The sequence below is a fragment of the Brienomyrus brachyistius genome, chromosome 1 (genome assembly GCF_023856365.1).
Source record: "Brienomyrus brachyistius isolate T26 chromosome 1, BBRACH_0.4, whole genome shotgun sequence".
Classification (NCBI taxonomy): domain Eukaryota; kingdom Metazoa; phylum Chordata; class Actinopteri; order Osteoglossiformes; family Mormyridae; genus Brienomyrus; species Brienomyrus brachyistius.
In genome coordinates, this window is record NC_064533.1 from 27,977,439 (window position 1) to 28,004,967 (window position 27,529).

The 27,529-nt window shown below is 39.8% G+C and overlaps 1 protein-coding gene across 1 annotated transcript; it reads right to left on the reverse strand.

Moving 5' to 3' along the window:
• Nucleotides 1-625: 625 nt before the first annotated feature.
• Nucleotides 626-26,980, reverse strand: si:ch73-173p19.2 (V-type proton ATPase 116 kDa subunit a 1). The gene is made up of 19 exons (XM_049027419.1): nucleotides 26,864-26,980; nucleotides 26,053-26,131; nucleotides 24,773-24,870; nucleotides 22,662-22,790; nucleotides 21,140-21,255; nucleotides 20,371-20,497; nucleotides 16,930-17,012; nucleotides 16,582-16,675; nucleotides 15,893-16,105; nucleotides 15,191-15,341; nucleotides 14,788-14,921; nucleotides 13,233-13,393; nucleotides 12,230-12,323; nucleotides 10,070-10,188; nucleotides 7,321-7,531; nucleotides 6,471-6,578; nucleotides 3,413-3,530; nucleotides 2,054-2,225; nucleotides 626-806 (listed from the first exon to the last, which is right to left on the reverse strand). The coding sequence occupies exons 1-19, from the start codon at nucleotides 26,978-26,980 to the stop codon at nucleotides 722-724; spliced, it is 2,409 nt and encodes an 802-aa protein (XP_048883376.1). The 3' UTR covers nucleotides 626-721.
• Between the last annotated feature and the right edge of the window lie 549 nt (nucleotides 26,981-27,529).

The following is a 27,529-nucleotide window of genomic DNA, read 5'->3' on the forward strand; positions in this document are numbered from 1 at the left end:
GTTGTTCCCTGCCTCGTGCCCATTGCTTCTGGGATAGGCTCCGGACCCCCCGCGACCCAGTAGGATAAGCGGTTTGGAAAATGGATGGATCACAATGCAAGAAAAAATAAAAGAGTTTAATTATTGACTTAAAGTCTGTTTGGCCAATAAGATTTGTAAACTGTCTTAGGTAACCAGAAATGAGATAATCACAAAAAAATGTTTACTTAAAAATTATTCTTTCTAATTTATTCCTTCTAAAGTAGAAAGGACCAGGCGACCATTGTTTGTAAGTAACCAGAATGATATTTATTATTTGTTGTTTATTTACTAATTTTATCCACATCATCATCATCTTCACTGAGTAAATGGGGAATATCAAATTTGAGATAAAATCCATGATATATATGTGTGTGTGTTTGTCATTTCAATTTAATTCATCTCAAAATATAATTTTAGCATAGATTTTAATGTTTATTGTATGTAGAGACTGGGGATTTAAACATTATTGCTATGTATATAATAATTTAATATTCATACCGTCAAAATACATAAACTACCTTACGCAGAAAAATCTCACTAGATAAATGTATAACACCTACGCAAGTAGCATTTATTTGCCAGGATTCTAAACTAAAATTGTTGAATTAAAAATGGTAAAATATGGACATGAGAAAAAAAAATCACAGTAGAATAGAGTATCCTGTTCAAATACACCTATGGTTCACATACGATGACCGGGTCAGTCTTCACTACGCAGATTGGTGAAGGAAAGGGGTGAGAATTCATATCCTGATCCTTTGTAGAATTTGTTCTGAAACTCAACCCTGGAAAAACAAAGAGAAGAAATGTGGGAAAACATCAGATAAAACTGGATTAATGGTTAAGTCTGCCTGAATGTACCCTCTATATGTAAGAAACATTTATTTAAGACGATCAGGCTATTTTATAGGAAATGGTGCTGTTTTTCATTCAATAGCTACTAAAGGAGCACTTTAAAGGTATGTTTACGTTTATCTTCTTTTTAACTTTATTCATGACACTTTTGTTTCAGAAACAAAATCTGAATATACTGATGGATAAGATCATTTCAAATAGCCAAAATCCTCCTTAAGACAAAAATAAAGTATTTTTCCATAGTCAGTACATCTGTTGGTCCATTGCTCAGTTTTAATACGGTTATATCTGTCTGTGGTGTTCCAGAGCCTGTTCCTTTAGGCACTGCTTTACAGAAAAATCCATTTCAGGCAAACTTCCAAAGGGCAATCTGCAGTCACCCATTCACTTGATCTGCATGTAGCAGGAAATTAGAGTACAACATGAGCAAAGTGGCCTCAGTGAGCTCGGCCCAGATTCAGACGGGCCGCCCCGGAGGTGTGAGGTCACCGTGCTGACCCACCAAGCTGGAATCACAGCACATTACAGAGTAGACCTTAACTGCAAGTCACTGCAAACCCAAAACAAACTTCTGACTACCCAGTATAATAAAAATGATCAACTTATTCATTAAAAGAAAGGAATATTTGGAATGCCATTCACCGGAATTCTGTATAAACAATATTAAGGGCAAGACTATTCAACTCAAAAATAAATAAAATAAAACGTATTAAATATAGCTTTTTTTACATCACCAGAACTTCAGTAAATAAGCTATTTAAGTTCATTGCAATTTTTTTTATTATTAATTAAACTAATATGAATAATTAATATTATTCATGTAAATAATATACCTAATTAAATTAGAATAAGGCTGAATCACTGTGTAGGACTGTAGGAGCATTTAATGTCTGTATACTTATTCTGACTTTTTCCTGCTAGCTAAATGCTATTTTCGTTACCTTCAAAGCATTAGCTATACTCAGCAATCTTTGTAGCTATTTATCACAGTGCTTTGCATTGCATTAACCTCATCTGAACCAGGAAAATTTAATCTATTAATTACCAAACGTACACAGTATACTCCACAGAAAGCATGCATTATTTTTTTATAATGGGTTGTTTAAATAAATCCCTGGCTCCACATGTGATCACGTATGCCACACCCCCCCAGCATTGAATGGATGCAGGTGCATACCAGTGCAAGCGAAGGGCGTGGAGGAAAGCTGAGAGACCTTCCATGATCAGTAGGATGACGACAGTGAGGATGGAAAACCCAGCAAAGAGGACTACCACCAGGACTGGGCCTAGTTCAGAGGTGATGGTTAAAGCCGAACGTAGAACCATGTTCCACAGCACCTCTGAGAGCTCTGTGTGTAGAACCATGCGAGAACATTGAAATTACAAGTTCTGGTTATGTAAGCACATGTACATGTATGGGTCTAAATTTATTAACAAAGATTTCATAATCTTACTTTTAGTACATAACTATACTATTCCAAAAGATGACCATGAATTCATTAAAAAGCCCTTAGGTTTAATATGGGCCTAAGTGCAAATCAGGGTCTTGGTGGAAATTTCAAGACCTTATTACACAGATAATATATGACATGTATCCAGAGCAGCAGTATGGAAGCCCTGTGATTGCAAGGAACTTCTGTCAAAGCGCTAAGACTCTAACTAGCGGAAATACATCAGGTGCTCCAGGCCCGATCCGTGTATTGGGGTCATTCTTTTGTTCTCATTTGGTGGTATCATTTGGTGGTATCTTCAGCTGATAGCTATCCTCTATCTTCTTTGTTTGGTCATTTTTCTGAAGGACAGGTGGGTCATTACAGTGTCCTTATTTGACGAAGATACTTTTAGGGACCATTTAGAGCTACCCACTACTGCAGAACTACATCATATTTTATATATATATATATATATATATATATATATATATATATATATATATATATATATATCTGATGAGGTTAGAGGGATAATAAAACAAGGAACTAGTATATGAACTATGACTCAGTCAGAAATGTTAATACTGCGTTTATTAAAAGCCCTCCTGGGGGAGAAGGTGGCTGGCAGCCTCGATGGAGTCCACGATAATCACTCGCTGTCTCCAAGGTCAGGATGACATTGACAGCTCGGACGAATGTGCCTCATGCTTCTTCTTATTAGAGACCGAATTAAACCGAAAGTTAATTGTAAGTTAAATTTAAACTCTTGATTAATGATCAGATTCTCTTCTTACATGTTTGCTTGAATAATGAATGTGACTACTAAGCTTTTACTTACGACCAGTACATGAAGAAAGAATAAATCTCAAATTCATATAGCGCTTAAAAAAACAATACTTCATAGAATTATATTTACAATTACTTATTAAGCAGAGACATTTATCCAAATCAACATACGACCGAGAGAGCAGGGTCAGCTTCATTAAGTAAATATTTTAAATTGCTTTATATTGAATTTGCAATTTAAAAAGGCATATAAAGAGTGAATTACCTAATCTTCTTTAAATGGGTTGTTAGAAGCTACACAGTAGGGTTAGGCTTACCAGCATGAGCCAGACTGAGAGCCCACAGACGCAAGTAGGATGCAGTGTTGGAGATACAGCCCAGGCAGAACTCAATGGTGTGGATGGCCTGGTACACGAGGACGTCCCCCATGCTGACCTGCAGAACCACACTGCTCAGGCTTCTGCAGCCAATGCCTTCACTGCACAGAACAGCATTCTCAAGGGTCTATATTATATGCATTAACACCATATACATATGAATATGCATACATGCTCTTTTTCTCCAAATGGTTATCCAAGGACATTTCTGCTTCCAGCCACTCCACTTTGTGTCAATTTTAATAGATATCTTCACCCACAGGAGACAAAGGACAAACATTTTCTGAAGTCACCAAAGCTGCAACCCTAGCACACCTATCCATGACGGCACATCATGACCAGGGTAACTAGACTTTATGTTTTAGCTAAAAGATCATGTTAATGATTACAGTTAAGGTTTGTTTTAATTGTAATAGTCTCACATGAAGGTCTGTTCTGATTATTGTGTTGGTGTGACATAAAAAAATATGTTTAACCATCTCATATGGATGGAATATAGACTCACTGTTTCTTTCATTGTAAGAAAAATTATGGAAGCTTTTACCTTTTTGCTACAAAATTTGTTTACAATTTGTAGGCAAAAACATCCATCCATCCATCCATTTTCCAAACCGCTTATCCTATTGGGTCATGGGGGGTCTGGAGCCTATCCCAGAAGCAAAGGACAGGAGGCAGGGAACAACCCAGGATGGGGGGCCAGCCCATCGCAGGGCACACTTACACACCATTCACTCTCACACACACACCTACGGGCAATTTAGGAACTCCAATTAGCCTCAGCATGTTTTTGGATTGTAGGGGGAAACCGGAGTACCCGGAGGAAACCCCACGACGACATGGGGAGAACATGCAAACTCCACACACATGTAACCCAAGCGGAGACTTGAACACGGGTCCCAGAGGTGTGAGGCAATAGTGCTAACCACTGCACCACCATGCCACCCCCTGTCACAAAACACAAAAGTTAAATTTGTGTTTAAGTCAAATCCAAAATTTAAAGAGCATTTCAATAGTCGGCTGATGCCTCTGAGGGAATGTCTCAACAGTAGTTAACATAAAAGAAGTGCAGAACATTCAGAACTGAAAATCAGATCAATGACGTGTGGCTCAGTGCAGTTACTAAATATTCCACAGCACTTGTTAAAAGAGCAGGGGGACAAAGTCCTTTCCAGGAAACCATGCGTAGTTAAACAGCCCTCATTTACACTGGCATGTAACTGCCCCTCTATTTTCCAACCACTTACAGTACACAGCTCTGGGCCACGTGTGGTTGTTTTGAATAAGTATGTGTCTATTCCGCATTACTATCAGCTATACTTTGTAAGTCCATAAAGAAATATACATACATGAATCTTTTTGGTATTCTTAATAAGACTACATACTATATACCAGGGGTGCCCAAAACGTCGAACGCGATCTGCTGGTCGATCGCAAAGGTAGTCTGGGTAGATCGCATGGCATAAAAAAAGAGGATGGACGACGCGATCAACCGCGCCAGCTGCTGCGAAACCCCAGCAAGCGGCCGAGTCGCCTCCAATTAGCCTCCAATTTAGTTCTACTAAACTTAAGAAAGGGTATAAAAATGAATGGGGGAGCTGGACCAAGTAAGAAGCCAAAAACCTGCCATCTCCATACGGAATGGAAGGAGGAGTTTTTTCAATGTCATATTCGAAGTGCATTTCCCTCATCTGTCAGTCTACCGTTGCTGTTCCGAAGACGGGAAATGTGGAGCGGCGTTTTCGGACTGTTCATAAAAACTACATTAACTTCCCTCCGAAAACCGAGCTGAGAAAGAGAAAGGTGAAGGAACTAAAATCCTAAAAATACTTTAATTTTCCCAAAGGGAAATTAATAAGAAGAATAGTAATAATTATTATTATAATTATTATTTTTATGAATAATAATTATAAAGAATACTCAATATTTTTATACATAAATATATGTTTTGCATTTTTATAGTAGGTAGATCATTTTGACTTGGTGATTTATAAGTAGCTCACAAGCTGACGAAGTGAGGGAGCCCTGCTATACACAATACAAATAATACATGTACTGTAATGATGTGTTTCCTACCTGGGGTATTAAATGGCAGATTCCGGGCCAAAACATAATGCAATCCAGACCTCACACTCACCCTGTCTTGCATACCAGGTCTATTAAATTATACCAAGGGAGACCCCCTATGGTCAGACAAATTGACCACCCCCCCCCCCCCCCAAAAAAAAAAACAAAAAAACAACTGAGGACCCCTATCTATAATATATACTATACATATGTACCATATTATTGTATCATCCCATTAAAAATGGTCTGGTCTTTATTAGCAAATTCTATTTATATTATTTTTTTATTTAATGTAGCAGAAAGGGATGAAAAGGGGAGAGAACACTGGTTGATCCACAGGACTTGTAACGGGAATGACTGACAGGCGTGCGTACAAGACAGAAAGAGCTTTTATGTCTCTGAACCTATAAGCCTAATGGACAAGTTTATTCTGTACAATGACTAGGAACGGATATAATAAGCTAGTGTGATGATTTGAAGCTAAAATTAGGACTGGAGAAAATATCCTACCTCCTCCAGGTGGTTATTATTGGATGTGAAGGTATTCGCTTCGGCAGCACATTGGTCATTCTGGGAACCGGAATATCCAGAATTCCGGAACACCTCCAGAGGGACCTTGTTTGTTAAAACCTTTAGCTGAAAAACCAGTAGCATTTGCATTTTGAAGATTAGAATACAGTGGTACAAGATTTGCCTAATCAGGGAACAATTTACAAATATAAAGTATCTCATAACATATCTGCATAATGTTACCCAATAAACTGTACATTTTTATTTTCATTTTGTCTATAATTGAATAAGCTGGCCTGGTTAACTATTATCTATAAACATTCAGGTATATTTTTGATTCGTTTAATATATTTGTCGCATGACTATTTCACTGATTGGTTGATTGATGCTTCTATCGCAACTCTGGACTAGAGGCAATGTTGACCTGTTGTTTTGCAGTCTTCTGCTCTCTGTAGATGACGAGGGGCTTCACCAGCAGGAGCCAGGGCACCATGAGAAAAGCCAAGACCACCAGAAAGATCTGAACAGCTTTCTGTAGGATAAAAGTCTTGAAGTGAAGAATCAGGGAGCAACTTCCAATATAGGAGTGCAATCTGAATAATATACATACTCTCCCCGGGGATAAGCCTATAAGCTCTCCATATGCTGACATAATGATGTTCACTTAGCCCACTACAAACTCGTAGGTGTTTTAATATAGAGAATCTAAAAGTGTAATATATAATTAAGGATTGATATGACTGGTAGACAAGTATGCGTTTGTGATACAAAGCAACTCATGTGGCAATTTTTTTGTCATAACAGCTAAAATGTACATAAACGCGTATTTGAGCTGGTACAAGAAACTGCATGCATATCACTTTATACGGTGAATGAGTCATATTGTATCAGTTACGTCAATCCCTCAGATCTGAATGCAAAATATACAATCTCTCAGATTTAAATGAATAAAATAATTCAAAGTAAGTTATTTATTTGCCAGAAGTCAACTTATTCCTGAATATATCTTCACAGCCATTAGGTCAGTACTATACTATTCTGGTATCACTACCCTGGTGAGGTAATGTAGGGTAACATACACGATAACAAATTAAATAATTCAGGTAAGTAGTTTTATTTGCCTGAACTTGTTCCCTTAAATATCATCACTGCCGTTAGATCAGTACTGTATGTCAGCTGCACAACACAGAGGGCAGACGACAAGACTAATTTGTTCTGCTTATGCTGGGATAAAGTGTTAAGGAGAAACAAAAAGGTTCTCATGCACAACGTACCTGACAATGGAAAAGCATGGGGCTGCCCGGTCCGTCGTAGGCAAAGAGCATCATGTTGATGAAGAGGATCAGGATGCTGGGTGCCGTGTCTGGCTGGAACACCACGCACCACTTAAAGAAGATGAGCACCACCAGATAGCCAAAGAGAGAGAGCAGGAAGACCAGCTCGGGAACGAACTGCAGGAGGATGCTCTTAGCATTCCTGAAATGTCTGCAATTAAGAACCTTCATATCAAATACTGAATGGTTAAATGAGAAATAATACTAATATATATATATATATATATATATATATATATATATATATATATATATATATATATATATTGTCTTTTGCTTTACTCCAAATCTGGAACAACATTAATTCATGTCAAAGTTCATCATGCAATGATTATGAATATGCTTTTATGATCAAATAGCATGGGATAAAGGAACAAAGACTGTCAAGGATAAATTCAGCACACAAGGTGGAGGAAGATATGCCAAAATGGATATTTAAAAGGGCACAGCTTGAATTGATTGCTCTCAAATGACAGTGCTGCCGACATGCAGTATCCATTCATAGACAAGACATGGGACACATAAAGCTTACCTGCCAGTATGGAAAACAAACAGGGAAAATACCCTGAGCTAAATGCCAAGGCCACTGGGGTGGCAAGTTATTTGGATTTATTGAAGACCGTTAAAGTTAATGGTCAATCATTTGGAAATTTTAAATGGCACAGGTGTCAGCTACTATGTTACTAATACAATTAACATAATCATCTCAATGTTTGCAATTTTAAGAATTATAGCTACCTACTAATATAACATGTTTCTCGCTGAAAAAAACCCTTCATTAACCCTTCATTGGGATTAGGGATTTCCAACCCATGGTCTATAGACCGGAGATTGCATACTAGCCCATCCCACGACACAGAATCGCACTCTACGGAAAATTTAGAGCGACCAATCCTTCCAAACTGCACATCTATGGTCTGTGGGAGGAAACTTGAAGACATATCAGCACACAGGGTTATGGAGGATAAACACAAGTGAACTCCCCCATGTGAGTCAATAACATAGTGTGCCATTTACTGCTTTATCCTATAACAGCACAGCACACTGACACATGCCTCCACCCTCTCCCGACCTCCTGCTCTCCCCCTGCACGTCCCCCTTTCCCATTTCACTCCTCAACAGCACAGCCAGTGCGTATGAGCAAGCAAATCAACCCCAGCTCTTACAGCGTGCACGCGCAATGGACATCAGACTATATTTTACAAGGATCGCAAACCATCCCAAAGAAACCACAGGTAGAGGTTGCAAATAGTAAACAGGCTGTGCGGCCCTTCATTTATCAGTTAATAAGCTAGATTGATGCTGTTTGCAATAACATTAGCGGTATCATATAATATTAAACAGTCCAGCTATCAATGCAAATACACCTCCGTGTGCTAGCTGGAGATAAACTGATCCATTTCCACACTGATGATAAAGGTGATTTGGTGTCAGTGGCAGTGCAGTCCTGCATGAATGCTTGGTACTTTATCTGCCTGTTTTCAATGGTGTATAAGGGTGTGTCCATAGACATATGTGACCCATCACCACGAAATGAGTCTTATGGGTGCAGTTCTACCAGTGCGACTTAAGACTCATTTTGTGGCAATGGGTCACATACATACTTTACCCACACAGGACATGGGAAATCATGTAAACGCAGTAAAGAACCATAGAAGGGCACGACCACAACCCTAACCCCCACCGTATACACTATACATGCATATTTCATGAGCATTTGTCCAGTACAAGGTCATCGTGAAGCTGAATCGTAACCAAAGAAGCATAAGCTATGAGGCAGTGGACACCCTGTGCGGGATGCCGCTCCATAACAGGGGAGGGACGTGCACAATGATGCTCTAAGCGCAAATCAGAGATACTGGTTTTACCTGAAGATGTCAGGTTGTAGTGACACTCACTGAGCCGCCATGCTGCCCAAGTACGATCACTCCACAGGTCATTATCAAGCCCTTTACTTATTCATGAACTCAGTTGAAAATGTCTATATATTTGATAATACAGCATCATAATAAATGTTATAATATCATGAAATAATAATATATTAGAAATGAAAGATAAAAAAAACAACAAATATTGACTTAGTTAATAATAACAACAGACGCTTTATTGATCCACGTGAGGAAATTGTCTTTATGCCTCCCTCTACAGGGCTTGCTGTTCATGGAGTAAGCAGTCTGTGAAGGGGGTTGAGGGCTTTGCTTAAGAAGGTGCAGCCACGCTGAGGCTGGGTTTGGACCAGTGACCTTCTGATTGCAAGAACACAGGCTTACCCCACTGGGCCACACACCGCCCACAGAAAGGCGGTGTTGATGATGGCATAGAACATTAAAGTCTTATCAAACTTTACAAAAGCTGTCAGGAGTTTTTTTCCTATTCATATTATTCCATCCATCCATCCATTCATCCATCCATCTACTCAACCCCTTTATCAGGAGTCTGGAGCCTATCCTAGTTCACACAGGGCTGGGGTACAATCTGGAGCATACAGACACATCCTCCCACACTACAGAAAATTTACAGATGACAACTAGCCTAGCTGCTTATCCTTGGTCTAGAGGAGGAAACTGGAGGAAACTCACAATGCAGAGCGAGCACACAAACTCCACACACAAAGAGGGGAGAAATAATGTGAGGCTCCATGAACGTAAAGTGTGACAACGGCATTCTGCTCCGTAACAGGTATACTTACATGTAATTTAGAAGACTGAGTGTGACCCCAAAGAGCATATGAACCACACCTAGTATGACCGACATCTTCATCTTGTAAGAATTCAGAAATGATAGCTTGTTTGTTGCTATACTCCAAATCTAGAACAACATTAATTCATGTCAAAGATAAAAAATATATACTTTGTCATAAAAATTAAGAGTGTTAGTGTTAGGGACAAACATGAACAAACCTGAACTTGAAGCTACAGTTGATTCAACCACTAATGAACTTATATCTCAATAGAAGACAACACAGAAGCAACATGTAGATCTACAGCCATCCCTTAAACGAAAATTTTGTCCACTTTATCATTCACTGGAATATTATTTCACCGACTACAAAACTGAAAAGACAGAGAACATTAATAGCTGCAGGCTGCGATCTCAAATGGATTTTCATTTCAGGGTATCTCACTAGACAAATCTTTGCTTGTGTACTTTGCTTCTGCATTATTATTTAATTTATACAGTATTTATGCATAACTGCAGTTGTGACGAGCATAATGAGAAACATGCCCCTCTAAGGCTCTTCTTGAACAAGTACGACAGCAGGTATCCAGTCGTAGAAAGGCCTGTATTGGCACTGTGCTTAATATATGTAGTTTTACTAAAAAAAATAATTGTCCAGACCAACTGAAATTGTTCAGTGAGCAGTTCTCATCACAGTTAGAATTGCAGAAATCTAATTAGCATCTGTAGACTGAGAAGTCAATGTGTTACCTACAGCTCAAAGGAATCAAATGATTTCTTAGAATGCCTGCCTCCAAGAGAAGGCTTTCTTCTAACCAACCTTTTCAATTCAATTTATTTTTTGATTGCATCCTTCTCAGCACAGTTGCCTCAGACTGCTAATCTCTCCGCTGTCTCGGGACTAAGGCAATGCTTCTATATTCGTGTTTATTAATAGGCAATTGACTCATAGCTAGTGTAACACAGCAGGGAACATATGACAGATCTGGTTATGGAGGGCAGCCTAGCGTAATAAAATGATGAAAAAACACTTGCTGGGTCAATTTGATAAAAAAAAATATATGGTGAACTTTCTATTTATTTATTTACATATTTGCCTTTTAGCTCACAAATAGCCAGTTACATACATACATACATTCATACAGTACATACATACATACACACAGCCGTGGAAAAAATTTAGACCACAGCAAAAATTTTTGTTTCACTCATTTCTCAATTTATGGTCATGTGTCTGTGAATAATAATAATAATAATAATAATAATAATAGTAATAATTGTGTGTGTCTGTATATATATATATATATATATATATATATATATATATATATATATATATATATATATTTATTTTGGTTCTTCTGTTTCTCATTAATGAAGGGCTTCTTCCCTGCTTTATGGGACTTCAGCCCTGCTTCTACCATAGGAGCCTGATACGATCCTGTCCTAGCCGTGCACTTCACACACTTAATGTTTCCCATTCCTTTTGAAGGTCACTTAATGTCATCCTACGATTCATGAGAAGCTGTCGGATAAGTTGACGGTCACCTCTGGCATTAGACAGTCGCTTCTGCCCTTTACCTGGCTGGTTTCTGGTCGTTCCCAGTGTCTCCTGCTTCACCTTTGTCTTGTGTACTGCTGTCCTAGAAATTGTTTTTCATTTCTGCACTTGGAAGTGACCTGCTCAGTGTACCCTTCCGCCAGCAAAACCACAATTAAACCAGGATTTAAAAATGCAGATTTGATTAAAAATGGTGGTCTCTTAATTTATCGCACAGCTATGTGTACACACACGCGCACACACACATGCACACACACACACACATGCATAGATATATACACATATCTATATAGTGATTTTTTTAAGTAGACAGTTCCACACTTTCGTCTCTCTCTGCTATCATGCTCTTTCAGTTGCTGCTTAAATGATCATAATTATTATATATTGCTGTAACGTTTGGGCAAAACAGCCTTGTATTTTTGGTATTACAATAAATGTGCTTTTCCAGTACTGGCTAAAAATGCAAGCAAATTAACTTCTTTCTGGTGTGCAGACCCAGCTTCCAGGTAAATCCAAAGCAATGATAACTTAGAAAAGGAAACAAAAACCCTTATTTTTCATATCTAAGGAAGGACGAGGGGTAAAGAAAAGGAGACTCCTCCCACAAACCGGGTCTATGCCAAAGGGGTAGGGGGTCCCGGAGTAAACCCCAGGCACCTGAGGGTCCAGCTGGAGATGTTCACAGTGAAGCAGCGTCTCGTTCCTAAGTAATCAATGACAAAAAATGCAAGTGTGTGTTGCTGCAGTCTAATGAATGACATGACATCCCAATTTATTCATCCTTATTTGCAAGGCTAAAATTTCATTAGGGCAGCCTACAGAAGCAAGCTTCTCTAAATTTAAATAATTGGCTAAACACATTTAGTCTCTAGATACTTTCCTAGTGCGTACTTTTCCCCATGTATAAAACTTATATTTAAATGCTTTATTAGCTTAATAGCTCTTAAAGTAATCCATACTAGGTCAGGATAAGATTACAGTTCAATATTCAGTTAATTAACAAAACTAGTAAGTACCGCAGCACTATGTCTTTGGATATACACTATGTGGCCAAAAGATTGTATCCACCCAAATTAATACAAAATAACTGCATAATTAAGCCACACCCATTGCTAACACAAATGTGCACACAGTATCACAATCTCCCGCAACAAAGAATAGCAGCAGAGTGGGTGGCTGTACAGAAGAGCTTAGTGACTTCCCACTTGGCACCATCATAGGACACCATCTTTCCAACAAGTCAGTTTGCCGCATTTCTGCCTGGTAGAGCTGCCCTGGTTAGCTGCAAGAGAAGTGACTGTGAATGTCAAAATGTATGGGAGCGAGTTCAGATACAACGTGGCCAGCCACAAGCTCACAGGCAGGCAATATCAACAGCCAACCTGAATGGCAGCAAATCACACCAGTGATGTTCCAGCATCTAATGCAATGTCTTCCCAGAAGAGTAAAGGCTATTATACCAACAAAGGGCTGACCAACTTCATACTAATACCCTTGGATTCAGAATGAGGTGTTGGATAAGCTGGTGTCCACATACATTTGGCCATATAGTGTACATATATAGGCCAGGTTACTCCAATGGACGTATGATCATAAATAGCACGCAACTCACGTCCATGGTCCAGAGGGTTCAAACATAGCATTGACCCTCCAGGCTGAGCCGAAGATGTTCAAGGACTTTGAAAAGCAGTCATTATAGATGAGACCAGTGTAGATCGAGAAGATTCCCATGAGCAAAACAATGTACCGCCCATTGACAAGGACACTGATTAGCTGAAAGGAAGATGAGGTATAAAAAAAGCATTATACATATTCACGTGTTACAATGATGGTCATTTGGTCAATTAACAGTGTTTGAGTTTTGCCCCTCCTCCCCAGTGAATAATTAAGGTAACACAAGAAGTTTGTGAGGTAATGAGTTCGCCCTAATATATATTTTTGCACAAAGAAAACAGAAATGTTCATATGTGCTTTCTTTGAAAAATGAATGAATAAGTTAGACAAAGTATCCAAAGGAAGATTGTACAGTCACATTTGCAAGGGTTAGGCAACGGAGAATCCCTATGAATGTGAAAATATGTGAATAATGCTTGGATCTCATTAAAAATGCACTAATTAACAGCACTGAAAAGATTCTTATAAATGATAGATTCCACAGTCATAAAGACATCTAACATGTTAGTGAGGCTGGTTAGCCAAAACAAAGATTTGTGGTGTACCCAAGCCAACATCCATAGATCTCATCCATCCATCTATTTTCTGTAACCGCTTATCCTATTCAGGGTCGCTTGCTGTGTCAACCTAAGTGCTGAAATTAGCATTAACAAAAGTTATATTTACAGTTAGTAAGATTTTATGATATTAACATGCATCTAAAAGCACCTTTGAGGTAGTTCTGTGCTCCTGTATCCAGGAAAGACACAATGTAGCTGGGTCACGTGTGTTCTGAAGCATAAGGGCACAAGCCAGGTAACAACCCAGGATATGGTGCCAACCCACCATTGGGCACGCTCACCCGCCATTCACAATGTGCTACCTCCAATTCACTTTAGCATGTTTTTAGACTGTGTAGGAAAACCGGAGCATCCAGCGGGAACCCCATGATGACACGGGGAGAACATGTAAACTCCGCACGCATGGAACCCTGGTGGAGACTCAAACCCAGGTTCCAGAGGTGTGAGGCAACAGTGCTAACATTCCTTTTCAACCAAAATAACTCCCATAACATCAAACTACCACCACCAGCCTGCAAGTTTGGCACATGGCGCAATGGTGTCATTTGCACTGCAAGCTAGTCCTTCCATCAGCAGAGGCAGGTAATTCAGGTTTGTTTCAACCAGCCAGTTGACTGTAAAGAGTCAAATTCACAGGGTATTCAACTGGTGGGTTGAAAGAAAATCATGGTCTGGATTTGTACTCTTTGGACCAGAACTACCGACCTCTGTCCATTGACATTTTTTCTCCCAGTCCCCCTATGTTCAATGTTTTCATTCCTTAGTCCAGTATACTGTATGATCAGTTTGTTGTTGTTTTTTTTTCTTACTTAAATAAAAGGGGGGGGGCCTCAGGTGATAATCAGCTACCTTACCCCATTCATAAAAAACCGTCTTGCTGGACTTAGGAAACCCACAGAGCACAGAGGGAACGCACAGCTTTTGATACACTACCTCATTGTTCAGTTCTTTAAACTTCTCCTCTTGGAAGATTATCCACATGGCCAATACAGCCATGAGGAGGCCATGACCACAGTCCCCAAACATGACAGCGAACAGGAAGGGGAACGTCACTATGGTGTACGGAGCTTCATAAGAGAGCGAGGGAGTCATTAACAGACCCCCACAGTAACCAATTCAAAAGAAATCAAAGGCTATTGCAACAGACAAATCAATGACAAATTACTGAAGCTGATAGCTGTTTTATAAATTTTAACACAATTTTAGAAATTCTTTAAAATTCATTATGTTTAATATTTAGAAATGAATACAGATACAAAACTCAGTACAACCCAAAAACAATAATCTCACAGTAAATACATTAATGATCTGTATTTAAAGCATGAAGAATGGTCACCTGGGTTGATCTCTTGGTAATCTCCCACGCCATAGGCATTGATGATGCTCTGAAAGCCTGCAGTGAAAGTGTTCACCCTGTTAAATGTAGGTGGGGTTTGCTGGGTGTGTATTCTGTTCAAGACTGGATGCAAACTGGATCCACTCTGCTTCTGTGTGAGCAGAAAATATGAACATGAATACAGACACACTCAAAACGGTACAATAGGGGGATGCACAAGACTGGAACTGACAATTTCATAGTAGTACAAGGAAGCTATTAATATGGATTCATATTTTAATCAGTTCTTTGTTGAAAATAATAAAATAATAATTTGTTTCATTTTTGTAGTCTATTAAAAATGTGCCATAAAAGCAATATAAACAGAATTTAGATTTACTTTACATTCTGTTTTGTATTTTTATGTGACCAAGATGAGCACAAAATCACAGTTTCTGCATAACAGTATGCTCACTGACCTACAAGTACATTTTTTTGCACAATCCCACTGTCACGATCGGTATGGCAGCGAGCGGCGATCGTGCGGGCAAGCAGGCAGGAACGGGCAGACAAGCCGTAATCAGGGCAAACACGGGGTTTATTCAGGAAACCGGGGATCAGGAAACATCAGACACTGACTGACATCAATGACGGACAAGGGAATATATTACCTAGTATATAAGGCTACAGACATAATTATGTGCTCAATACAGCATAACTTACCGATGCTTCGATTAATGCAGCCTGTACTTTGTTGAGGTCTGACACTGCACACCAGATCTCAGCCACAATTAACCTCTGAGTGATATCTGTGTTGCAGAGGTTCAGCGTGTAATAAATGGCCTTCATCTTCTTGACCTTAGTCCTCCATTCCTCTAGATGTGCTGCCACTGCAGTAAGGAGACTCTCCTTGTACTCTTCTGTCCTCTTTAAGACCTTTAGCAATAAAGGAGATACAAACACACAAACAACACAATGATGCTATTTAGTCATTGAATACACAGAAATTCATAAAAATAAAAGCATTTTCTGCTGGTAGCATTTAGTTTATCAAGTGTATTCTGGGATTACCTAGCTATGGATGATTAAAAGTATGTACTGTACTGTATATCATCAGTCCTAGAACTTTTCAAAAGGGTAACGAAGGAAGCATTTCCATTTCTAAGCAATACCTTCACATGAAAGGTGAGATTATGGAAACATGAAATGGGAGACACCAGTAATACTTAATATTCACTTGCAGTCAAACATTGATTTGTTTAAGTAGAAGTAGTCTAATGAAACTGCTGAAACTTGATACCTTGTTACATTGACCATTCTTATATATTCTTGACCAAGAATGCTATGGAAACAAAACAAAAGAGTGGCTCTGTGAGCACCTTGAGTTAGCATTTAGCACTATGGAAACTTGCCATTTGAAGATCTTCTATGCGTGTGTTGACATTGTTCCTCATGTCCTTTCGAGCATTTGCCGTGTTTGGACATGGATACATACTGGCATGAAACCTGCTCAAAAATGAAGGTTCAGAAGGCAGAAAATACATCATGTTACTGAAGTGTTACTCTTGACTTCCACATCACCCCTACTGTTCAACTCCCCATCACTAACCAGTTTGGATTATCCACATTATTTAAGGACAACGACAGATGACAATTTAAGCATATCTGACCCCTCATCGCCGTTGCTTCCTGATGATTTAGCTACGTCTGGAAGATCAAAGCACATCTGGCGAGTTTTTCTCGGTTTTCTTGTTACTTACCCATCACATATCTTTTTTATTTTTCCTTTAGCCTGGTCTCCCTGCACAAACACGATAAAGACGTCTTTCTTGACCAAATCCTCCTTGAAATGGAAAGAAAAATAAAAACATAGATATAGTAACTTGAATAAAATACAATTTCAGGCAATAATCAGGTACCAGAATTTTTTTTTTTAAGTGATTAATTTATTTTCATGTTCTAGGTGATGCCTTTGAGACTGAGGGCACAGTTAAACCAAAATCTGTATTGTTTAAATCCTGCTTTTTGGATCCCTGTGACTTAAAAATTAATTTCTATTTAAGTTTAGATTGAAGTTCTGTCCATTTGGTAGTTACTCCTTTATTCAACTTCGTTAAGAAAAGTGGTGTATTAAATATATGCTCCCGTTATTCCTTTTTTTAAATTTTGTTTCACATAACTGACCTTGAGTTTTACTAACTGCTCTATTCTTCACAGACATAATTTCAGTTAAATGCTTTTTCTGAGAGCTCAAATGAACAAAAGATTATTGAAACATATCTAAGTAGAATGGAAAGAACCCTTATTAAGAACAAAAACCAGAAACATCTCCTGGGATGGGGAAACTGGGGATACTGGAGTCCCATCCTGGTGCTGTAAGTCTGTTATTTTGAGGGTCCACCACCTATAGGAGGAGCCACACTGTAAAGGTTTGGTGCATCGTGGAGACAGAGGCCTTGGCAGACTGATTACCCGGCTAAGGTCACCTCTGTGCTGGGAAAGGAGCTTGAGGGAATGCTTAGGCTCACCTTAACACACAGGCTATGGAACAAATCTCCTGTAGAGTGGCAGGACTCCATCCACTCTGGAGTTGCCCCTGAAGTGTAAGAGATGTCTCACAAGTGGAATTTCACTCATATCTCCCCAATTAGGTGCTTGTATACCAGCGTTGCCTCTAAACTTCGAGTTTGGGGACAGGCTCTGACTCTATGGACTCTATCAATTGAGAGTATTCAACCTTTCTTAGAGACCATGGAGGGGTGTTAGAAGGTGTCCCTGTTGGGGACTCCATAGTTCTCCTGGGGGATCTGAACTCTCACTTGGGTAACGACAGTGAAACCTGGAAGGCTGTGATTGGAAGGAATGGTCTGCCCAATCTCTGTGACGCTCTGTTATTGTATTTCTGTGCTAACTAAAGCTTGTCCTTAACAAACACCATGATCAAGCATAAGGGTGTTTAGCACACCCAAGCTGGGCGAGCAGTTGTGTAGTTGTATCATCAGATCTGCGACCATAAGACTTGGACACTTGGGTAAAATGAGGAGCTGAGCTGCCAACTGGTCACCCTCTAGTGATGAGTCAGATCAGATGGTGGGGGAAAATGTCAGACAGACCTGGTAGACAGGGTATGCAGGGGGTATTCGGCAGAGGCCCCTGTCTGAAGGATTTTCAGTTCACACCTCCAACAAAACTTCTCTTCCATTCCACGGGAGGCTGGAGACACTGAGCATGAATAGACAGCGTTTTGGCATCCATTGCTGAGGTAGCTGTGCAGAGTTGCGGCCAAAAGATTGTCAGGGCACGCTGCAGTGGCAACCCCCAAACCCGGTGGCAAAAGTTCTTCAGACTGAAGAAGGCAGCCTTCTGAGCTTGGTTAGCTTGTAAGGTTTCCAGAAGCTGCGGACAAGTAGAGGCAGGCCAAGCGGGGTGCAGCTTTGACAGTTGCAGAAGTAAAAACTCAGGTGTGGGACAAATTTTCTGAATCCATGGACTGTCACACTGTTTATAACAGGAATGGTGGGAAGAGTGCTTTGTGGACCTCATGGATCCCACTGGTACACCTTCTTTGGAGGAACTCGAATGGGACGCCTCGCCCATCAGTGGGGCTGAGGTTACTGAGATATTCAGAATATTGCTAAGCCTGGTTAGGGACCATTTTCCAGGCCTCCATTGCTGAGGTGGCAGTAAGGTTGTTGATGCCTATTGCAGTTGCAGTCCCCAGACCCAGTGGTGGGCACCAGTGGTAAACCAATGCTCTTTACAGCAGGGATGGATAGCTGTTAACCTCACTGGGGATACAGCCAGTTGGTGGGAGGAATATTTTGAGTATCTCCTATATCCCACTGATATGCCTTCCTAGTAGAGTTTGAATAATATTAATCGATACTTTGTTGATCCCTGTGAGGAAATCATCTTCACGCCTCCCTCATCTTGCTCTTTTTTTTGTAGAGTAAGCTGTCCGCGAAGGTCGGCCACCTGTAGCGGCGCCCTGGGAGGTTAAGGGTCTTGCTCAAGGAGCCACAGACGTGCTAAGGCTGGGTTTGAACCAGCGACCTTCTGATCACAGGCACACAGGCTTAGCCCACAGAGCCAGACTGAAGTAGTGAAACACCTACCGGGGGTAAGTCAGACTCGTTCCCAGCAGATGCTGGACTGTGCCAGGGCTGCCCTTCACTGCCAACTCTGTTTATAGACATAATTTCTAGGTGTAGCCAAGGGGTGGAGGGGATCCGGATTGGGGGCTTCAGGATCACATCTTTGCTTTTTGCAGATGCAGGTTGAGGCCATAGTTCTTGATCAGATAAGGGTGGATTTGCTGCCTCAAGCGGAGGAGTTTACTGTAAGTATCTCAGGGTCTTGTTGACAGACAGATTGGTGCAATTTACTGGTCAATATATGTTCATACCCTAACCTATGATAATGAGTCTCGGCTCAGCCTTAGAAATAGGGTGAGGAACTCAGACATTCAGGAGGTGCTCAAAGTAGAGCCACTACTCCTCCACATCAAAAGGGACCAGTTGATGTGGTTTGGGCATCTATCTAGGATGCCTCCTGGATGGCTCCCTGGGAAGGTGCTTTCGAGCATGTCCAACAGGGAGTAGCCCACGGGGCAGGTCCAGGACATGCTGGAGACATATCTTATGGCTGGCCTGGGAATGCCTTGGTATCCTACAAGTGGAGCTGGAGTAGGTGGCTGGTGAGAGTGAGGTCTGGGCATCCCTGCTTAGACTGCTGCCCCCGTGACCCAACCCCAGATAAACGGCAGAAAATGGATGGATAGATGGATGTATGCTTAAGGCTCTAGTAAAGTTGTGGGATTGAATCCCTCTTCCCAGATTTCATTGTTAGTGATCTGGAACGTAGCCAGGTTGTAAAAGTACAAGTGCGAAATTTGCATCAGCTGCCTGATCAGCGACATGAGTATTAATACATAACACTTAGAAAACATTTTTTGAATTGGTTTCTGTATTACAAACCGCTAAAGGACAATTACTGTAACAAATGTGGTGGTCGGAAGTAATGTGTTTTGGGACTGTTTATCATCAAAAAATCCAAACGACTATGACCTTTAAATTTAATAGGAAACACCAAAACAAAACAAAAAAAAAAAGGAAAAAAGGATTTCTCCTTAATAAAGCCGCAGTATTACGAGCTCTAAAACATCAAAGCCGTGCCAAACACAGCAATTAAATCCTTCTTACTATCATGGGGGATTCTCCAGGGGGCTGGATCTCAGCATGTCGCAGGACAAAATTCCCATGAAACACCCGCCACAAGACCTTCTCAAAGGCAGGAATGCGCTCCTGCCTGATGACTCCAGCCACAAACCTCGCAGGGAAATTAAAAGGAAAGATTAGATAGATAGAAAGGAAAGATAGAGACTGATATAACACAATGAAATCTTTCCTCGGCATATAGTTAGACACAACCAACATACGTGGGAGCTTTTATACTAAAGATGTGCTTTAAAAGACACCACTGGGCAAATAAATTACTGACGGTTAGTCTTTCTGTTAATTTTTGCACTGAATTTGGTCCAAACTCTCTTTTGGAGCTTCGAGTGGTATGAACAGCAGCAGCCAATCCCTGCCTGCTGCCTAAGGCCAGCCCCCTGTCTGAGACAAGGATAGGATGGCTCACTAAGCTGGTACCCTGTTAGAAGATGGCGCCCAAGGCAGCCACCCATATCACATAAAGGGTGGACTGGCGGTAAGCATAAAACCAGTTTGACGGAGGATGCAGTATATGGTAATTAGGGAACATGACACCCCAGATAAAGTGAGTGTTATAGTTCAGCTGTCTTTATGATTTCCAGCAGCCACCATATCTGTCTAATACGTCTACATTTTGGAATTTCAATAATGGCACGGGCATTGTACCGTAATCAAACATGTGAAGAAGAACTCTGGAAGACTTTGTGAGCTGTGAAGACCACATTATTGGCCAAATGGCGAGAGGTGCATTATTTACCTAAGGTTCAGGGGACCGCTGGTACTGCAGCTTCTGGTACAGCGGCTGGTCACCCTGGGGTAGGTAGTTATGGAGTCCTCCAATGGGAGGTCAGAACAGGAGAGCCGGGACTGAGCCTGAAGTACAGCGGGGAGTGAGGAAGTAGGGAATGACACAATCCAGGCGAAAATTTCTGTTCATCTTGCGAGATCATAGATTGATTTTTCACAACCCCAGTTTCTCATAATTTTCAACTCCAGCGTCAGCTATATCTTCCATTTCTAATCTTTTGCGGTACATTTTTAGCGGTGCAGCAGATAAAAGGTCCCCCCTTAAACAGTGTCCAGCTGCGCCACTTTGCAAACGTTGTTTAGGCTATTTAAACCGGTATTGCAATATAAGAAAAAATCATATCATAACAATAATAAAAAACTGTTTTCGGTATGAAGCGGTATACCGCCCAACACTAGGGCATCATTTGGAAGATCCTTTCTTGTAATGCAACTACCTAACACTGAAATGTTGTCCCTAATTGAGGCACTTGAACATTAACAATCTATACACTGAAAATGGGGGGGGGGCGGCATGGTGGTGTAATGGTTAGCACTGTTGCCTCACACATCTGGGTGTTCCCTGCCTAGTGCCCATTGCATCCGGGATAGGCTCCGGACCCCCTGCGACCCAGTAGGATAAGCGGTTTGGAAAATGGTTTGGAAAATGGATGGATGGCTACACTCAGAATGGATCTCAGGGATAATCACTACATATCTTCCATCAAAACAGAACTTCTTGTGTTTAATGTGTGACCGTGTTTCTGAATGTATGCACATCAATGTGTGCATGCACTGGTGTGAATGCATTTCATGTGTGCGTGCATTTCATGTGCCTGCAAAATGCTGCCCTACAGTTCACTGGCATTTCCCCTAAAATATCACTTGCCTGATGCCTTGATTGAAAAACTGGGATTTCTTTCATTTAATCCTGGAAATAATCAAAGTTTTGGCATGGGCTAAGCCATTCCAGCATTTCACCATGAATCATCGGAAAAAAGTCCAATTTACTGATGAGACCAAGTTTGAGACTTTGGGCCGTAAAATGTAATGAAATTGAAGACCGAGAAAGTCAAACATTCGGTAACAACACAAGATTCTCTTTGTAACAGTCTCAAATCATGCGGGGGTCACATGGATCATCAGGTTTTGTACAGCTCGATGACACTCTGTCATTTAAGCAAAAGGGAGCATATCAAATAGTAAGAAATTCTATTCTACTATTCAACTAATATATTCTAATATATTATTCAACTAATCAAATTGTTAGGCTGATGATATAATTTGTAATGAACAATTTCACATTTAATTAGAATAGTAATTCATATTTAATTATAAAAGAATGCAGTGAAAATTTTTCACTAGTGGCCTGAGACCCCACTGTGCCTAATTAGATAACCGTATTTCAAATAGATGGAATATGGGGTAAATTCTCACTGCAGTACTGCAAAACATTCAAGCTGTTGAAAATGATTGCTAATCGACTGGTTTACCTCATCAAAGAATTCCTCAGTCATGTGCAGGAGATAGTTCATTTCCATGAGGTCCATGACGTTGTTTCGGAGAACCTCATGGTTTGAATTGATCTCTTTTAGCTCCTTTTCTAGCTTAGTAAAAATTGTCTACATCAAAAAAAATATATATACAGAATCAGCATTATTTTGAAGACAACTTTTATGTAAATAGTGAGGCCATAGGAAGGTTTAATTCGGGATTAAATCAGACTGATGGATGAACTGAACAATCACAGAATCTGTCCTCAGTTTGCCCATCATAGTCTGGTTCAAGTCAAGCACAAAAAATGACAAGCACAGGCTACAACAAATAGTCATGTCTGCGGAACGGATCGTTGGAACGGATCACCTGCCCTTCACCCTCCAGGAGCCGTACCCATCCTGAGTTAGGAAGCAAGCAGAGAAAATCACCACAGACTCCACACTAATGGGTCACAACCTCTCTGAATGTCCCCTTCCGACAGACTCTGCAGATCACTGTGCACCAAAAGATCTGCAACCCCCACTGTAACCCCCACATTCCCCCTGTTACGCCTCAGATTCAGTGTACAGTAACTGCCTTCTGCCATCACTACGTCAATAACTTACTGTATTTATTATATCTTTTTTACATATTGCACTTTTTGTCCTTTGTATACTGTTTCTACTACAACATTCTATGCAGTGACATGCACTTCTGCATTTTTATACATTATCATTCACACATACATATTGTATATATCAAACTGTATGTGACTCTTGTCTTGTCTTAACTGTGTACGTATGGTAGATACTGTAAGAATGATCATCACTGACAATCTCCTGTGTGTGTCAACAAACTTGGCCAATAATCCTGATTCTGATCATGTGTAACCTGCGCAATGTCACTCTATTGGGGATCTGGAAGGACCCCAACTGTCCCTCATCTAATCGCTTACTGTGTTCATAGCCCCGTAATGACCCTGAATGCATTACAAAGAGCAAGCAAGATCGGAGATGGATCGTTGGAATACAGAGAATGGGGTTCTCAAGCAGGTAGAAATGGCCTTAGAGAAGTGTTTTAGTAACTAGGATAAATATATCAGGCCCATTTTAGACATCATCCTTGTAACTTAATATCTTGTATATTGTAGTTTATATTGATATTTTGATATTTTTCTTCTAAAATGTGTATTTACTTATGAGAATATCTCATTTGAAATGAGCAACAGCAAGTTAAGAGCAGGATGTCAGAGTGGATTGATGTTCACTGTATTGATGTCCCTCCGCAGAGAGATAGACCAGAGAAAGGGCTCATTTTAAAATCATAACCAAGGGGGAAGAGTCTCACCAGATACCCCATGATTAATATGATGGCTTCATAATGCAAGATGTACATTATCCACATTCTGGAAGACACTTTAAGCACAATTCCTATTCTAAGATGAAGTCCTTATTCTGAAGTACTCCAATAACAAACCTCGAATACATTAGTTAAAAATTAAATCCAAACACAGCTTCTTCATTAGCGAATGAGATAACATTATGGATTGTTTTGTAAAAATGCAGAAATACAAATATATCTTGAATTGATGAATGAATTGATTTACTGTGTTCCTTATTCTACAAATATTAGCATGACGAAAGATTCTCATGCTTCAAGGGCTGTTGTTTGGAAATGTGTGTAACTTGATTTTTGACATCCTGCTTTGGCGTAACTTGGGAGAATATAGAAACCCTCAGATCTCCCATCAAATGCCAACCATGAATTTGGTATAGGTCGTCTTCCAGGAAAGCCTGCCCACATTTCATCCTGGATAGTGTGATTCCACTTAAATGAGTCCATCTGCCTCACATTTGCAGTCCCATTATAGAAAATCCTTTCCACATTTCAGCCTGCATTGCACGCTTCCACCTAAATGGATACATCTCTCGTGATTTGACTGCGTTACAGTGGCAGCAGATTAGCTACACTCAATTACCTGGGATGCAGCAGGGCAATTGGAGAGACACCTTGGACAGAGCTGTTCTTCATTAGTGGGAAGTTTGAGAGCGTATGCGAATCATCGTGGAAGTAGGACAGAGTTGGCGCGCCATCTACGGCAATCAAACCTTTAAGTCAGAACTCTTACCTCCAGCTCTACTATATCCCTTGGGCCAGGAACTCTGTCACTCTGCAATGCTTCAGCAACAAAAATGTTGGTCTTTTTCATTTCCTTTCTTAGAAACCCTATGCAAATTAAAAAAAAAAAACAATAAATAAAAAATTTATTTAAAAATATCATAATTTTAAAGACAACCAAATGACCCTGTCCCCATTAAACGGTTCCTTAATTTGGTGAATTAATACAAAGTGATAGCTGTACGGTAACGCGGTAGAGAACTCATGGAGAGGTTTGATTGATGTTCAAGAATACTCTAAAAAGAATAGTCAAACAGTAACTTGGAGAAATATATCCATCTTACAACAATTTCACTTGGACTGGGATAGGTGGTGGTGCTGGGGGGGGGGGGCTATAGACTATCATGGGCAGCATGGGCAGGGGTTACACAATTGACTTGATGCCAGTCCCTCAAGGTCATACATGTATATTATGGGCAATGTGGAGACACTGCTTAGCCAAACTGCATGTTTCTAGACTGAAGGAAACCAAAGGAGAAAACCAAAGGGTCACGAGGAGACTCCGGAAAGACAGGACTCGATACCTCAAATGTGGAGGAATGAGACAAGAGCATTCTCCAATCAGCTCCTAATGCGCATCATTATAGCCAAACAGCGCAGTGTGAGAGTGTAATCTGTCCTCTTAACGGTCCCAGAGAAATCAGCGTCAAAAAGAGGGCATTAGAGTAAAGCCTGATCAGCTCGTTCTTTGTGCTTTACAGCTTCTGAGAGAAAATGCCGGGAAACAACCAATCATTTCAGAGCCACAAATGCTACCACTGCAGATAAAAGACAAAATGCCTTCAGCTGTTTGATTCCATGAGCTTCCGTGACTTTTGATCTTCTTCTAGCTTACAGCAGTACACACAATTACTCCCAAGTTCAACAATTGCACCAGCGGATTTTTGTGTAATGTTGTGACTGTAGTTCATTAAGATACACAGAATCGGCATTATTGTTTCTTGGTGGTGGCTTGGTCTTAGAGGCTGATTAACTGGAAAATGCATAGCAACACATTATACTACTATGTTAGGGATCTTGCCCAGAAAGAATGAATTAAAAATAAAAAAAAACGATTGTAGAAATACACATTGTCCAGTGATCTTATGAATGATCTCCATTGAAAGCGACAAAACTAGGTATTTAACGCATACTCATGTGCTACATCTGTGACTCTCACCGGAATAAGCATTTAGAAGATGGATGGATGGATGGATGCATGGAAATTCTATGCAAAAAAAAAGTACTCACTGATTATTCTTTCCATATCTTCACATTTTTTTACTTCATTTACAAATCGTCTCTGATAAGAGGTTTTACCAGGATTTAACTGCAAAAAAGAAAAAATAATCCATCTCATAACAGCATATTACAGTATTTTTAGGCTGAATATAAATGGACATTAATAGTTGTTTTCTTTGCCAGAGAGAGTACAGATTTGCATTTTGTATTCTGTAAAGGTATCATAACACTAAAGTGATACCACAGAGAAATTCTTTTGATGGTGTGTCGACTATTTCTGGTGGGCACCATGATGCAACATGATTACAACAAATGTGACCCCCCCCCCCAAAAAAAAAGAAAAAAGTATATAGTAGTAATAAATAACTGTGGAAACAAATTTTGGAATTTCACTTACGAGTGACAGCTACCATAATTACCATAATTACATTTATCACCATATTTACATGAATAAACGAGCATATTGTCATAGTATTGCATTATAGGATATGTGACCATTTTAACTTTGAGTATAAAATATAACAAATCGTTATAATTTAAATAAAACATGAAGTGCAATGAAATTAACAAATAAAAATCAAATTACAAATAAAAAATTTCAAACTTTTGACCAAAATGTTCATATTAGCAAGTATGTATGGATCATATACAGTGGATGCATTTGTTGCTCCTACTGTATGCAGGTCATATCTAAACAAAAAAGGATCACGTAGTTGTACAATAGACAACAACAATGGCCATGATGACGATGAAGGCGATAATAACAATAATAATAAAGGTTTAATCATTATCGTGACTTCTGGACAACAGGCCTACTCACATCTTTAAATTGCACAAGTCCCAGATGTCCAAGCTCATTGATGCAGTCGTGCGCTGACTCCGTTTGGAAGAATAACTGCACCAGACACATCTCTTCACTGCGGAAACAGGAACTCATTCTGCTGCTGTTCACGCCAAACACAGCAGGCTCTTCTTTTAACAACTTAACAGCAGATTAGCAGAGACTCAGCACTGGTGCACCATCAAAGCAATGACCTCATGAATGAAAAAATAGTTACTGTATGCAGTGTCTCACATATTTATATCGGATCAGATACTTGAATATGATTCATTGGCTTCCTGTGAGATGCCCGTTAATTAATTGTGTCAGAGGGCTCATCACTCAGGAAATCAATTAACAGTGTGTGACAATGGATCAATATGCCTTTGGTACTATCTACTTCATACAGGAGGTCACCCAGCACTTAAAAAGGGCGCACAAGCCTGAATTTGATGAATGGCATACATTCAAATCATATTCAAAAATGTTATATGAATTTTTATATTATACAATCAGGTAATTTGTTTTATTAACAATTAGTTTTAAGGACTAACATATAGTAAACATTGATTTCTTTTTATTTTACTTTTTTAATAATTATACATTCTGTCCCTGTTAATTATTGCCTCATATGATCACTCATTTATATGCTGTAGAAGTTGAAAT

Coding starts and splice junctions, on each gene's coding strand:
- si:ch73-173p19.2 (XM_049027419.1), bottom strand. CDS start 26,980: ATGAGTTCCTGTTTCCGCAGTGAAGAGATGTGTCTGGTGCAGTTATTC. Junction 16,676..16,929: donor ATAAAAAAGATATGTGATGG/GTAAGTAACAAG, acceptor ATTTTTGAGCAG/GTTTCATGCCAGTATGTATC. Junction 16,106..16,581: donor GCATAGAAGATCTTCAAATG/GCAAGTTTCCAT, acceptor TTATTGCTAAAG/GTCTTAAAGAGGACAGAAGA.